Genomic DNA, 15,219 nt, shown 5'->3' with positions numbered 1-15,219 from the left:
GGTTTTGGCAGAGGAGGGGTGGGTGTTGTAGGAAGAGGGCGAGATGTAGTGGGTTGGTTAGGTGGGGTAGGTGAGGGGGAAAATGGTTGTTTAGAAATGTAAAGGGATGAACGATAGTGTTAGGGACGGACCACTGGTCAGTGACCCTGTTTGTACTCGTAGATGCGAGCGAGTTCAATTGCTCGTGCCAGAGAGGAAGGTCCCTGAGCCACGACGTTATCTTGTAGCTCGTCTTTGAGGCCGCCCAAAAACGTGCCCAATAGTTGAGCTTCAGTCCAGTCCGGAGTGCGGCAGGAGAGGCGAATGAACTGGCCCACATACACCTCCACTGTGGTGGTTTGCGTGATATGTGACAAGGCCATATTAATGTTCAAGGAGTTAGTTGAGCCAAATCGTTGCAGCAGCTGGGTCGTGAAACTGGCCCATGAGGAGATGGGGAATCGTATCTTGAACCAACGGAGCCAGTGGGCTGCGTCTCTTCCAAGATGAAGACCTACCATTGTGATGCTGCGGTGCTCGGTTATCTCGTGATAGTCTAAAAACTCCTCATCCATCGCAATCCATCCGTAAGGGTCGTCTCCAAAGAAACGAGGAAGTTCGATTTTGAGGTGTTTGTGCCCAGGAAAGGTCGGGGATGTGGGTTGGGGGGTGTGGATGTAAGACGGTTTAGGGGGAATAAAAGAGGTGGTAGGCCTAGTGGTGGATGTGGGTAGGTAGCGGGAGGTGGATGGTCGGCTTAGAGCGTGGGTTGTGGTGGATGTTGGGGTGAAGGGAAGAGATGAGGGCCCGGTCGTGAGGTGGGAGCCCGGAGGCTGAGTTGTTGGGAAGGGTGGGGAAGGAGAAAGAGACCATGTCGGTGGTGAGATGGGGGTGTGGACGGTAGGGAAAGGGGTGGGGCCTAGCGAAATGGGAATGAAGCCGATTGGAAGTTGTGGGTTGGGTAAGGGAGGGTTTTTTAGGGCACGAACTTTGTCTAAAATGGTTTGCTGCAGTTGGTCTTGACGAACCTGGTGGATCGAGAGATCGACCATGGCGTGCTGCAGGTCGTCGTAGCGGATATTCAATAGCGAGATGGATTCTTGAAACTCCTGTAGCTGGGTGAGTATCTGGTGCTGTTGAAACTCACGATCCAATTCGTCCTCCGGTACATCCACAACCGTAACGGACGCCTTACTTTTGCCCATGGTTCCAACCTGGCTCTGGATACCAAATGGTAAGTTCCCGAAGGACCAAGAGGGGAATTGCAGAGAAAAAAGGAAAATGACAGAGAAATTGTAAAAGAAACAAATTTTCATTCATCTCCCAAATGGGAGTCGCAACAGGGATAATATGCCCACATTTGCACTATAGACAAAAGTGTTAGGTAAAATACTGATTCATTATCCTACTACTGATACACTACTAGATAAAGGAAATAACTAAGGAAATGGGCCTGAATGGGAAAAGGGTCTTAACACTGAACTTGCAGGGGCGGAGGAGAGCGATCGGAGAAGAAGAAGATGATGAAGTGAGATTGTTGGGGTCGAAGGAAAAAATTGGGGCTGAGTGATTTGAGAAATGAACATTTTTTTTTTTTTGGTTTGCCACCAAAAAGTTTGGGAGCAAACTCCAAAGCTTTCACAGTTCAACTAACCGCCATTTCGGATGGATTACAACACATATAGCAAGAAGCAGCGGCAAAAAACACAAATGAACACTCATGTGAATCTTTTTTGGGGAAACCACACGTGTAAGCACAAAAGACAAAGTTGTGTGTGTGTGTTTGTTTGCTCCCCATTGGCAACATATATTTGACGGTTAAAATTGATTCAACAGTCTTGGTCATTCAATTTAAGTTATATATCAAATTTGGAAATGTTAATGATATTTTAAAAATTTTATTCTACACCTCATAAGTGTATTTTTCTTTCTAATTATAGAAAGTTTGGAGTGCAAAATGAGATTTTTAGAATGCTAATAATAATTTCCTCAAATTTAATAGTAAATATGTGTCGGCACTGAAGAGGACTAGTGTAACAGTGGAAATTAAACCCTCTTTACCCAATTCGATGTTCACTTAAGCCCAGCAGCGATGAGCCGCCCTTTTGGTCCGTCAAAAAAACCTGCATTCCTCGTCTGAATTCTACTGTTATGCGCATACTCAAACCAAAACAACGTTATTTTATACCAGAGAATTTTTTTCTTCTTGATATCGAACGGCATCCGACTCTTCGACATAAAAATAAAAATATAAAAAAAATAAAATGATAGCATGGACTCGTAGATTTGGTACGTTCATAAATCTAACAATTCCCTTTGATTATATCCTCTCGACATTGCCCGAGGATTTCGGAGAACGATGACATGGTGTTAATATTAATTTCTTTGTGTCATTGAGTAGTAGTCTACTAGTATTTTTCTTCACTTATAAGTGAAATACTTTAGATTTAATTCTTACTACAAGTGAATTTGAATCATATTATTGCTCACTCACCATCTTCCTTAGTATAGATAATATCTTTTGTTAATAAGTAAATAAAAAAAATATAACTACCACTCATCCCCCAGTAACCCTTCACGATCCGTCTTCTCCTTGACTCTAGACCAAGACAGATCCTTTCTGTTCTGCCGTCTGCCGTCTGCCGTCTGCCGTCTGCTCCTTTACTCTAGACCAAGACCAATCCCTTCTGTTCTGCTTCTGCCATTGGTCCAGCAGCCAGTTTGCCAGCATCGTCCAACTTCCAAGCCATCAGCCAGCCAGCCACACCGCCATCAGCCCTAGTCCCCACCAACGGGCACTGCTAATTTTAAGGTAAATATCTAATTTTTTTAATTTAAATTTCTAATGGTTTTAATCACTTCTCTGACAGTTCTTAATTTCGCCCATTTTTCTAACAATTTCTGGGGTATCGTGTGCTCCGGAGTATCTAAAAAAGTCCCATCGAGGGATTGACGACAAAGTCGTTTGTCTTAATTATTGGAAAGTACGGGAAGACTGCCAATTGGTCCTTGTGCAATCGGGTAGCTGCACTCTGGTGGAGTTCTGTTTATCGGGAAGGGATCATCTTTGGATCCTTTATAGCAAACTCTCCTTATCAATCAATTCAAATTTTTAAAATTTAATGCAACTCTTTAAATTTAATGCAACGGTTAAAATTATTATAACTTTTAAAGTGATTATCTTTTTTTAGTTTTTAGATCAAATTTCAAAGATTTGTATTGATTGATGAGGTGGATTTGATGTTTATCCTTGCTCGTATTCTTCAGCTCGTAATGATACCCAACTTTTTTGTTATATATCTTTCAATTATTCCTTTGCCTTTTTTTTGTTTAAAGAAAAATAAAATAAAATTTTGAAACACGTCTAGTGAATAATGTCAAGAAAATGATTTCTGCACGTCTCTTTTACACATTTTGCACACTTCGTTTACTTGTGTCTCTCGATTGTATTTTTCTTTGTTCAAAACCAAGGTTAGAAAAAGTAAAAGTATACATAAGAGAAAAATAGCGTGTGAAAATCACTTCAATCAATCATCATGCTTAATTTCTTACACCCTAATCCACGTTTTTCTTCTTAATTGATTTCCCTCCAAATCATATTTTCTGGTATCTAATTTGACTTTAGGTGAATTTGGGAAATCCTTCATACTTTGGGAGCCGTCATGATTTCACACACGATATTCTTTCTTAAACTCAATGGCATAAGGAGAGCACTCGCTATAGCCTGTAGCGAACGTGGCTCATGGATCACATTCGTGGTCATGTGTATAAATGGTAGCCAAGCTGCGAGAGATTTTACCACATAACCAAGTATATATATCCCGCTGTTAGTATCTTTCGTCACAGCTCCTCGGTCACACTAGAGCAAGTCCCTCAATGTCTCTCACATGGCATCACATGACAATACGGCAAAACCGACATAGTTGACACCCTGGTCGCCATTTATGTTTTATTTAAAGTAGACTGTATGGAGATTGGATGGATGGTTGATACAAATTAAAGTATTATCATTATCAAATTGCTACAAGCCCACAACAAATGTATATTATTATGCACTATTTTTTGCTCTTCAGTCATCGTCGGATCAGAGTCACATTTGGAGCAAATGGAGAAGCTTGTTTCAAGCTGGTACAAAGATGGAACCTTGCCGGAGAGTTTCATATGGCCACCGGATTCAAGACCCGGGAAGCTTGCAGCTGCTCCTTCATGCAAGAACATTCCGGTTATTGATCTTGGTGGAGCTGAAGGCGGTGATCATACCTACATCATTCACCAAATACTCGAGGCCAGTCAAGAATTCGGATTTTTTCAGGTTCCTTATCAGAACTTGAAGTTCTTCCCTTAATTGTCGATATTCTAGTGAAGTTAGCTAATGATCGTTACAGCTGTTAACTTTCTGTTAAAATTGTTAACAGTTTTGTTAGAGTTAGGTTTTCTGTGTTTAGGCTCGCTTGTGTACTATCGGATTTTCATCAATGTGATTTCCAAATGTTGCAAAGCAGGTAATCAACCATGGCATCTCAGATACTCTGTTAAGTGACACAATGAGTGTGTTGAAGGAGTTCTTTGAGTTGCCGCTAGAGGACAAGGCAAGCGTTTACTCTGAGGACCCCCAAAAAAGTTGCAAGCTCTTCAGCAGCAGCGTAAATTATGATGCGGAAGATGTTCATCTTTGGCGCGATGTCCTGCGACACCCTTGTCATCCATTGGTGGAATGCTTGCAAGATTGGCCTCAACAGCCAAGTAGATATCGGTAAGGCCTGCAGTTTCACGTTCAGAAAAATACCTTTTTTTGTATGCATATATTTGTGCATGATTCATATGAATCAATTGTTGATGATTTCAGAGAGCTTGTTGGGACATGTTCTACACAAGTGAAGAAACTGGCTCTGAACGTTTTGGAGCTAATCAGTGAAGGACTTGGGCTCGGAACTGGGTATTTCCGAAACGAACTTAGCCAAAACTTGATACTCTCAGTTAATCATTACCCGCCTTGCCCCGACCCAAGTTTGACATTAGGATTAACTAAACATTGTGACCCAAACCTCATAACCATCTTAATGCAAGAGGATCATGTAAATGGACTTCAAGTTTTCAAAGACGGGGAATGGATGGGCGTGGAGCCTATTTCACATGCACTTGTGGTTAACATAGGCTATCAGTTACAGGTATAGTTCAGTAGATTCAGTACCCTCTTTACGTGGAAAAATAAAATTATAGCGTATCAGTCTCCTTAATTACCAATTTTTGTTGACGTGGGATGCAGATCATCAGTAATGGGAAGCTGAAAAGTTCTGAACATCGGGCTGTGACGAATCCATGTAATGCTAGGACATCTGCAGGATTTTTCGTTGCGCCTTCTTATGTTTGCGTTGTAGAACCTGCAAGAGCTCTTGTTAGTGCAAGCAATCCCCAACTATATAAAAGTTTCCAGTACGAAGAGTTTCTTCGCAACTTTAATACGATGGTATTCGAAGGTAAAAGCGAATTTGCAATGGAAAGCTTTAAGCTCCAAACTTAGCTGATGATGACCAACAGTTGATTACAATGGAGCGAAAAGTAAATGGAATGCAAGAATTTAGATGGATCTGAGTGTTGTATGTGGTCAAATATCCTAGTGGATAGGATGCGGAGTTTCTACCTATATATGCATCATAGATTCTAAACTCTCCCTCCCCTTAATAATAAAATTTGAGTGTTGTTCATTTGAATAAATGTGTTTTTGCTCTCTGTGAAAGCACAAAAACCGAACTGGTTGAAATTTACTTTTATTCATTGTAAGATTATAATAAGAGTTTTTAATGAATGATCACGCTTAATTGCTTACATCCTAATCCCTTTTTAAAAAAAAATTATTTCCCTTCATATATTCGTCTTTCCAACTTGATTTTATTAGGTCCGGAAGCCTCAATATTTGTTCCTTTCACTTGTCAAAATGTTGTAAGTGAAGCAGGTGATCAACTATGGGATATCAGACAATTGGATGTCTGGTGCAATGGCGGAGTTTAAGGAGTTTTTCGAGTTTCCTGTACGCATCTGCTCTGTTGGCAGCAATAAAGGCTGCAGGCTCTTTCCCAATATTAAGACTTATAGAGAAAGCTTGGAGAGGAAGAAATTTTTTAACTGTAATCCCTGTATTTATCATTGAACAATAATTAGTTATACACTTGGTATTTATAATGTTAATAGAACTAACACTTTTACATATTTACCCTCAATAATACTAACAATTACATAGTCAAGTATAACAACTATACAGAAGAGAAAAGAACAGTACAACTATATTTGATTACTCTTTACACCCCTCAAGCTTAACTTGGCGCTGAAAAGAATCGAGAGGAAGCTTGGACTGCAAATACCGAAACCTGTGTTTTGTCAAAGCTTTAGTATGAATGTCTGCAAGTTGATCCTGACTGCAAACTATTGAACTTTGATCAAATGTGCAAGAACAATTTCTCTGATATAATGGTAGTCAATTTCCACGTGCTTAGTGCGAGCATGAAACACTGGATTTGATGCCAATGAAATGGCAGAGATGTTATCACACCATAAATCAAGAACCTTGCAAATCCAAGTGATTTCTGCAGTAGTGTGAGCTAATGGCCTATATTCAGCTTTTGTGGAACTACGAGCAACATTGGATTGCTTCTTGGCATTCTAACTAATCAAATTGGATAAAAAAAAATGCAATAACTACTTGTACATCTTTTGTCAAACGACCAGCCTGCCTAGTTAGCATTTAAGAAGGCAGAGAGATGAATTGAACCTTTTTTGAACCATAAACCTTGTGTGAGAAAACCTTTGAGAAACCTTAAGATTCTCTTGGCTACCTGCAAGTGAGATTCCCTTGGAGCATGCATAAACTGACATACTTGATTAATTGCAAAGGATAAATCAAGCCGAGTCCATGTCAAATATTGTAAGGCACCAACTATAGACCTGTACTCTGTAGGATTTGAGAGAAGTGGTCCAGTGTGATCAAGTTTGATGCTGCTCAGAGGGGTTGTATAAGGTTTAGCACCTTCCATTTTTATTTTCTGAAGCAAGTCAAGTAAATATTTACTCTAATGAAGAAATAAACCTTCATAAGTCTTTTGAATTTCAAGACCAAGGAAATAATGCAAAGAACCAAGATCCTTGACTGGAAAGACTGAACTAAGCTTCTGAATGAAGAGTTTGTAGACATCTGAATTTGGTCCAGTCGCTAGAATATCATCGACATAGACCAAAACAATTACCAAAACATGAGCTTTAATAACAAAGAGAAAAGCATCTGAAGTTGAGTGTTGAAAACCAAAAGACTGCAAAGTGTTGAACAACTTGTCAAACCAAGCTCTATGAGCTTGTTTGAGACCATAGAGAGACTTTTTGAGTTTACACACATGGTTGGGAAAATTAGGGTCACAAAAGCCAAGAGGTTAAGACATAAAGACACCCTCTTTGAGGTCACTATGTAGGAAGGCATTACTAATGTTAAGTTGATTAAAAAACCAGCCATATTGAACAGCAAGAGAAAAAAGAATCCTAATTGTTACAAGTTTAGCCACTGGGCTAAAAGTCTCTTTGTAATCCAATCCATCTGGCTGATGAAAACCCTTGACTATAAGCCAGGTTTTATATCAATCAATGCTACTATCTGGATGTTTCTTGACCTTGAAGACCCACTTACAACCAACAACATTTTGATTAGAAGTAGAAGGCACCAATGACCATGTACCTGTGGACTACAATGCATTAAATTCCTCTTGCATAACATTTCTCCAATGTGCAAACTTGGATGCTTGAAAATATGTAGTTGGAACATGATCATTTGAAGAAGGCAATGGATGCTTAGTTGCTGAGTAAGTCTTTGGTTTAAAAACTCTTACTTTAGACCGAGTAACCATTGGATTTATATTGGTAACAACATGAGGAACTGTAGTAATTGAAGAAGCTGTACTTGATGATGATGCATGATCTTCATGTATTGGAGATTCAACATTACGATGATTACTTGGAGTAGGAGTAGTCATTTGAGGAATTGGTGCTATAGATGGAGCATAATGAGGAATGGTAAACTCAAGACTAATAGGTGAAAATAACGAAGTTGATGAAGTAGTAGATGCAGTAGCTATAATCTTGTGATATGGAAATTCTGATTCATTGAAAATGACATGCCTGGAAATATAAATGCTCTGAGTGAGTGGATCCAATAACCTGTACCCTTTATGTTGAATGTTGTACCCTAAGAAAACACAATGTTTACTTTTACTATCCAATTTGGAAGAGATGTAAAGTTTGAGCCATGGGAAGCAGTTACATCCAAATATTTTCAACCGTGAATAATCTAGAGGAATGTGAAACAAAAGTTCCCAATGAGAATGGGGAATACCAGCGATAGGGAGTCAGTTAATCAAATAGGCAGCAATTGAAAATGCTTCAACCTAAAACTGATGAGGTACCTGATATTGAACTAACAAAATCCTTGCAGTTTCAACTAAATATCTGCGTTTATTCTCAACACAACCATTTTGTTCAGGGGTATGAGATTAACTTAATTGTTGTAAAATACCATGAGACTTCAGATAAGATTGAACATTTTCTACATAGCATTGAAAGGGAAAAAACCAACAATACCTACTGAAATCATCAACAATGACCAGATAGTATTTATAACCACTCACAGACAACACAGGTGAGGGTCCCCACAAGTCACAATGCAACAAACCCAAACATTTGGATGAAAATGAACTAGTACTATTAAAAGGAATTTTATAATTCTTGGCTAAAACATAGTATTTGCAGAAGAAATCCATTGTAGATTTTCCCTGAAGTGCAAGTTGAGTAGTAGAATGTACAGGGTGGCCAAGTCTGCTATGCCACACTTTTACAAAGGCTTTATTACTAATTAATGTAGTAAGGGAAGATACTAAAGAGTTACAGGGTGAGAGGAGCTTTGAAGAGGGAAGAAACCATCCTTAACTGGTCCTTGTAAAAGCATCATCTCCGTAGTACGATCCTTGACATAGGATCCATCAATATCAAGAGTCAATGAACATTTATTATCTTTAATAAACAAATAAGCATAAAGAAGATTGTGTTGCATTTGAGGCACATGCAAGACATTGTGCAACTTAAATATAAAGTATGGAGTATGCAATAAAGAATAACCATTATGATCAATGGACATACCTTTATCATCACCAAAGTATACTTTGTCTTCTCCATGATAAGGTTTGGGAGATTGAATGTTGGAGATGTCATTTGTAATGTGAGAAGTATCACCATAATCAATTAACCAAGATGGAGTATTAGGCTTCATTGAATGATAAGCACACATCACAACCGACTTTGCAGAAGGTACTTTATCAACAATCTCAGGATTCATATGATCATTACAGTTGATAGCCTCATGACTAGTAGAACCACATATTTGACATTGTATACGATAACCAGATGTATTGAAATTGCGAGAGCCACGATAAGTGCCACGGTGATTGGAATTGTTACCTTTGGAATTGTAATTGGAACCACGATTACCACAATTATTGTAGTTATGGCTCGATTGTTGTAGTGATTGCCTCGATTACCAAGATTGTGCTTCACAAAATTCTATGATTGAGGATACTAAGCAACAAAGACTTGTGGTATAGGAAGAATAGGAGCTTGAGAAACCTGAGTGTGAATTGAAAAGGCTTGAAATGGTTATGTGACATTGGAGGAAGCAAGTTTCTTTCTCCGAGCCATGGACAATTCCTTGATGAGAAGTAAACTGTGCAATTCATCAAGTGTTGTGGAAGAAAGACGAAGCATGATAAAATCGATAAACGACTCAAATTCATCTAACAATCCAGCAAGTGTAGCAACGATCAAGTCACAATCGGTAACATGAGCTTCAGTAGCATTCAATGAATCAGAGATCTTTTTGATTTGCTGCGGATATTCAGAGATTGACAGAGATCTTTTATGAAGAGATTGAAGGCGAGATCGCAATTGGTGAATGTGTGCATCAGAAACACCACCAAATCGCTGCTCCAATTTGATCCACAAATCTCAAGATGATGAAACCCCAACAATTAACGGAATAACTTCTTCAAAAAGTATAGAATTTAACCAAATAAAGAGATTCTAATCTTTTTCATACCAAAGTTCAAGGGCCGGATTGATTGAATGATCTGGAAGCAGAGGAGAAAGACACGGTTCTGTGCCATCAATGACACCAATGAGTTTGTAGCGGCAAAGAATCAGAGCAAACAACGCACGCATTAAAGCGTTTCAACCTGACCAGCACCATGCTTCCAATATTTTGAATCATAAGAGAAGTATACAAATGTGAGAAGTTAGGGTTTGATGAAGATGAAATTGGGGTCGGATTTGGCACCGACTCGTGAGAGGATTCCGACGAAGAAGCCATAGATGCACACAATACAGCTTCTCAAGATCACAAATCAAAGAAACAAAGAAGAATTCTCTTCGAGAATCAAAGAACGCGAGCAGAAATTGGACGGATCGAAATCGCCGAAGACAAATGGCGAGTGATACCGTATCGAGACTTATAGAGAAAGCTTAGAGAGGAAGAAAACTTTTAACTGCAATCCTTGTATTTCTCATTAAACAATAATATTTATACACTTGATATTTATAGTGTTAACAGAACTAACACTTTACATATTTATCCTCATTAATACTAACAATTACATAGTCAAGTATAATACCTATACAGAAGAGAAATGAACATTACACCTATATTTGATTACTCTTTACCCAACACTGAAAACTACGACTGGGAAGGCGTGATACAGTAAGGAACTGGAATAGATATCTGTATTTTCAGAAACAAATTATTGAAGATGTTTCAGAGAGCATGTTTTGTCACATGATTATTTGCTTGCCTTGTTTCAAATTTCTGAAGTGCAATGCGTTCACTACGTGCATTTGTTTATGACAAACATCTACGAGACAAGTGGTTTATTGAACTTTGAGGGGTTTGGTCTTAGATGCAAATGTGTGATACCATAAGCGAATCATTTTCGATCCTTAACATACTTGTTCCCACGCGTTGGATGGGACTTTTACGATCTAAGTTGGTTCTTGACACAGGAAATCTAAGTCTGTCGATAGATCTTATTCAATAAGTAGAAATGTTTCTTTCTTGTATGCAACGTTCTTTTCTTCTATTTCTGTTCATTCATTATCACGTTAACATCAGCTGCCAGATTTGGATTGACAGTGATGAATATGTATGTCACGGCATGCTTTGGTGGATGCATATAACTAATAACAGTATGGTAAACCAATGAAGAAAATTCTACATATATATGGAAAGTGCAATGCAAGTTGTGAGTTGGAATTACAAAGCAAATATAATGCATGGTGATGGTGGATTGTGTATGATAAGGATTGAATTTTTAGGGGTTTAGTTATGACAAACATCTACCAGACAAGTGATATATTGTTGAATTTGAGGGCTTTGGTTTTAGATGCACATGTGTGATATACTTGTTCACCGTTTCAGAAATTTGAAGATCCTCGATCTTGAAGCACTCTTCTTTGTGCATTATATGTTCACCTGCATCCATCAAATTTAGAACCATGTGCAATTGCATCTTTCGCTTCCCTCTAAACCGCCTCACTTCATTCATGATATTGGAGAGAAAGGGAAATTAAAAAGCATAACGTTAGATAAGCAACTGTTTGTTAGTTGTTGCTTATTTTTTTGTTGCCTATCACCTATTTTCTTTTAGTGGGATTCTTGGTGTACCTATATTAATAAACTTTGAGCTTTACATTCCCACATAGCCACTAAGCCATTTGAATGAAACTCATAGTCGCACCATGTCATTGAGTCCTAGTTTATTTATTTAAGGCAAGTGCTTGTGACACTTCAATACAAATGACCAGGCTGTTAAGGTCTCTTAGAAACGATCAAGTGCATAAAACCTATGGTTAGGATGCGGCCTTAATAGGTTGGCGGATAACATCTGTAAAATGTTTAAACAGGATGATGTCATTGATATGTGTAAAATACAACATATACAAGTTGTTGATGCACAAAATCGGAGGTCTTCGTACAACGTAAATCCAACCGTGAATCTGCATGAAATGTAAATAACACAAGATGTATTGTGGTTCACCCCAAGGTTTGAGCTACGTCCACCCTGATTGTATTTCTCTGAGAGTATTTGTGAGGGAGAGAGTGTGAGAGCTTTGCTCTAGATAGGAGAGACTTAGGGTTTGTGAGGGTAAAGAGGCCCTTTTATAGAATAAGGGCTCATCCCCTAATTACATATTTGCCTTTTCCTTTATTACATAATTACATTTAAGTCCCTCGAGTATTTATACTAGGTCTAAATACGAGGCCCTAAATATGGTATAAACAGTAGTCCCCCAAGTCTTCAGTCAAGAGAGTTTTTTGGTTGGAGACTTGAAATTCAATCCATGTGTGGGCCGAAGTAACTAGATGTTGTCTTGAACTGATGTTCGATATGAGGCGGTGCTCAATCTGAAATGATGTTCAACTAGAAGTAGCACATGCTACTCGGCTGCTCGGCTCGTGTCTTATGTTGCCTTGGTTGGCTGGGCTTGTGTCGTTTGACGGTGAGGGAGTCCCTTTTATAGAATAAGGGCTCGCTCCTCAATACATGAATGGTGGGCTATAGTTGATGCTCGCGGTGAGGCGGATGCTCAGTAGGCGGCGATGCTATCTAATGATGATGATGAAGTCCCTTTTATAGAGTAAGGGCTCGCTCCTGAATACATAAGTGATGAGTTAGGAGTTATGCTCGCGGCGAGGCGGTTGCTCAGTTGGGGACGTTGTTTTCTAATGAAGGTGAGGGAGTCCCTTTTATAAAATAAGGGCTTGCTCCTCAGTACATGAATAATGGGTGCTCTCTAATGAAAGTGAGGGAGTCCCTTTTATAGAATAAGGGCTCGCTCCTCAATACATAAATGATGGGCTGGAGTCCCCCAATTATTTTTTTATGAGGCCCAGTTGAGGCCCAATATATGGTACATAATGTAGTCCCTTAAGTCTTCGGTCAATAGAGTCTGTTGGCTGGAGACTTCAAATTGTTTTATGGGCCGAAGTGGCGGTTGTTCGGAGGCGGTATTTGTATACCCTGCACTAAAGCTTTTGTAGGTGAAGCTTTGCAATGAAGCTTTGAAGCTAGAGCTCTGTAAATGACGCTTTTGAAGCTAGAGCTCTGTAAATGAAGCTTTTGAAGCTGATTGACATGAGTGATGCTCATGAATGTTGACATGAATGATGGTCAAGAATGTTTATGTATGATTGTTATGAGTGTTGCTCATGAATGTTTATGTATGGATGACATGAGTAATGCTCATGTATAATTTAGAGTACTGAGCGTACTTTTGATCACTTGGTTGGTGGCATGAAGGAGAGTACGGGTTGTACATTTCATTACTTGGTTGGTGGCATGAATGGCTAGTTGCCAAATGATATTAGAGTATGGGTTATACATTTCATCACCTGGTTGGTGGTAATAGCGGCAGGTTGTCGAATAATTTTGGAGTACTGAGCGTACTTTTGATCACCTGGTTGGTGGTAATAGCGGCGGGTTGCCGAATAATTGTGGAGTATTGGGCATACTTTTGATGACCTGGTTGGTGCTATTTCGAGCTTATGGGCCTTCGCCCTCTATACAACATTCCAGCCCATTTATTTTGGGCTTTGCCTTTTTTTTTTTTTGTTACCCTCTGACGGGGTTTATACAGATGTCTCCGAAAGATACAAAAAATAAATTACATCATTCAAAAACAAGAAAAGTAAATCATATCATTCTGGTGGGGTGTTTATTCCTTACTTTTACCTTCTGCCTTTTCTTTTGCTTTCTGCTTTCTCCCTTTGTTTTTGTTTCCTCTTTTCTGCTTCATGGCAAACAAGAATGATTAATAGAATTAATAATAAGAAAAGAATCTTTTCTTTTACTTTTCTTGATCTCCCCGCTCATTCTCTGTACCTTCTTTTGGCAGACAAAATGAGTCATAATAATAGAAAGCTTATCTTCACTTTTGCTTTTGCAGACTTGCTTTACAAACATCTCCATAGCTTTTCCCACCAGGTACACATGTACTGGCCGGAGTAGAGCTGGCCGATCCAGCTTGGCTTCCAACTCAACCTCACTCGGCCCTTTCCAATCAAGAAGAAATTTAATTATCTCACCTCTGTTGTAACCAGCAGAAACATGGAGATGAGTTTGTGCCATAACGGCGAGATTGGTTTTCCCGAAGCAACTTCTGAAACCCAATAGGGTCGTCGGACTGAGTGCAGCCGTGGGTGGTAGTGGGCTTGGCAGATCTCAACTGTTGATCTGCACTTTTCTCGTTGAGAAGAGATGGACGATATGTGCGAGTACTAAACAGTACGGATCTCGACCGTCGATCGCGGTTGCAGGAATGAAACATCTCGGTCCGGTTCCAAATCAAGGAACGAACCACTACGACAGCAACAAATCTGACGCCGGAACCTCCATCTCCAGAACGTCCCACAGAATCCCGTTCATGGTTGACGTTGCAGTGGGGTCGTCGTGAATGAGCGAGTTTCTAGATATGAGGCGTGAATAGTCCCCCAAGTCAGATATCCTCATTAGCAACCTCACCCTTCTGCTCAAAGAGCTCGTCCAGCGTCATTCTCGGAACCAGAGCTCTAACCACATCAAAGACATAAGCTTGAATCTGCTCGTTGGGGTTTTGCTGCTCATAAAATGCATTATCAGCATTTTCTTTCACCACCCTGTATTGAATTGAGCACACTAATTGCACAAACACATTATCCTTATTTTTGATCTCGATGCGGATGTCGAGGGAGGCGATCCTGGTGGAGAGGATGCCGGTGGCCCATTGACCGGCCAATGGGTTCAGGAGGTGGAAATCAGGTTTGGCGAGACTCTCGAAACGACCCCACCTCTCCAAAATGCCTATGCTCGCTTGGTCTATGCAGGTACAGAAGCAGCAGCAGCATGAATTGCCCATCTGGAATGGATTGGACTGGACCGTGTAGGTTTTTGGTGCGAAATTTGGGAACTGTGGAAATGAGAATGGGGGCTACAATCGTATCAGAATTCGAATTGACTACTCGAAATCTGAGGTTTTTAGGGGAAAATCAAGAGATGGGTTTCAAGATTCGAATTGCTCTGTAACCCAATTGAATAATGAGAATATCTTTTGGAGGATGAACAGGGAGACCAACAGTGGCCGACCATCATCATCGAAATGATTAGCAACACGAATTCGGGTACTGGG

The 15,219-nt window shown here is 39.7% G+C and overlaps 2 protein-coding genes across 2 annotated transcripts; one reads left to right on the top strand and one right to left on the bottom strand.

Annotated features, from left to right (window-relative positions):
• Nucleotides 1-2,576: 2,576 nt before the first annotated feature.
• On the top strand, nucleotides 2,577-5,805 carry LOC126621055 (protein DOWNY MILDEW RESISTANCE 6-like). The gene is made up of 5 exons (XM_050289419.1): nucleotides 2,577-2,791; nucleotides 4,053-4,291; nucleotides 4,482-4,732; nucleotides 4,826-5,147; nucleotides 5,246-5,805. Exons 2-5 carry the CDS (start codon nucleotides 4,085-4,087, stop codon nucleotides 5,498-5,500), a joined length of 1,035 nt encoding a protein of 344 aa, XP_050145376.1. The 5' UTR covers nucleotides 2,577-2,791; nucleotides 4,053-4,084; the 3' UTR covers nucleotides 5,501-5,805.
• Nucleotides 5,806-14,550: 8,745 nt separating this feature from the next.
• On the bottom strand, nucleotides 14,551-14,949 carry LOC126622787 (hypersensitive-induced response protein 4-like). The gene has a single exon (XM_050291507.1). It carries the CDS (start codon nucleotides 14,947-14,949, stop codon nucleotides 14,551-14,553), a length of 399 nt encoding a protein of 132 aa, XP_050147464.1.
• Nucleotides 14,950-15,219: the final 270 nt, after the last annotated feature.

The sequence above is a fragment of the Malus sylvestris genome, chromosome 5 (assembly GCF_916048215.2).
Source record: "Malus sylvestris chromosome 5, drMalSylv7.2, whole genome shotgun sequence".
Taxonomy (NCBI): Eukaryota; Viridiplantae; Streptophyta; class Magnoliopsida; order Rosales; family Rosaceae; genus Malus; species Malus sylvestris.
This window is presented reverse-complemented; position numbering and strand designations above follow the sequence as displayed.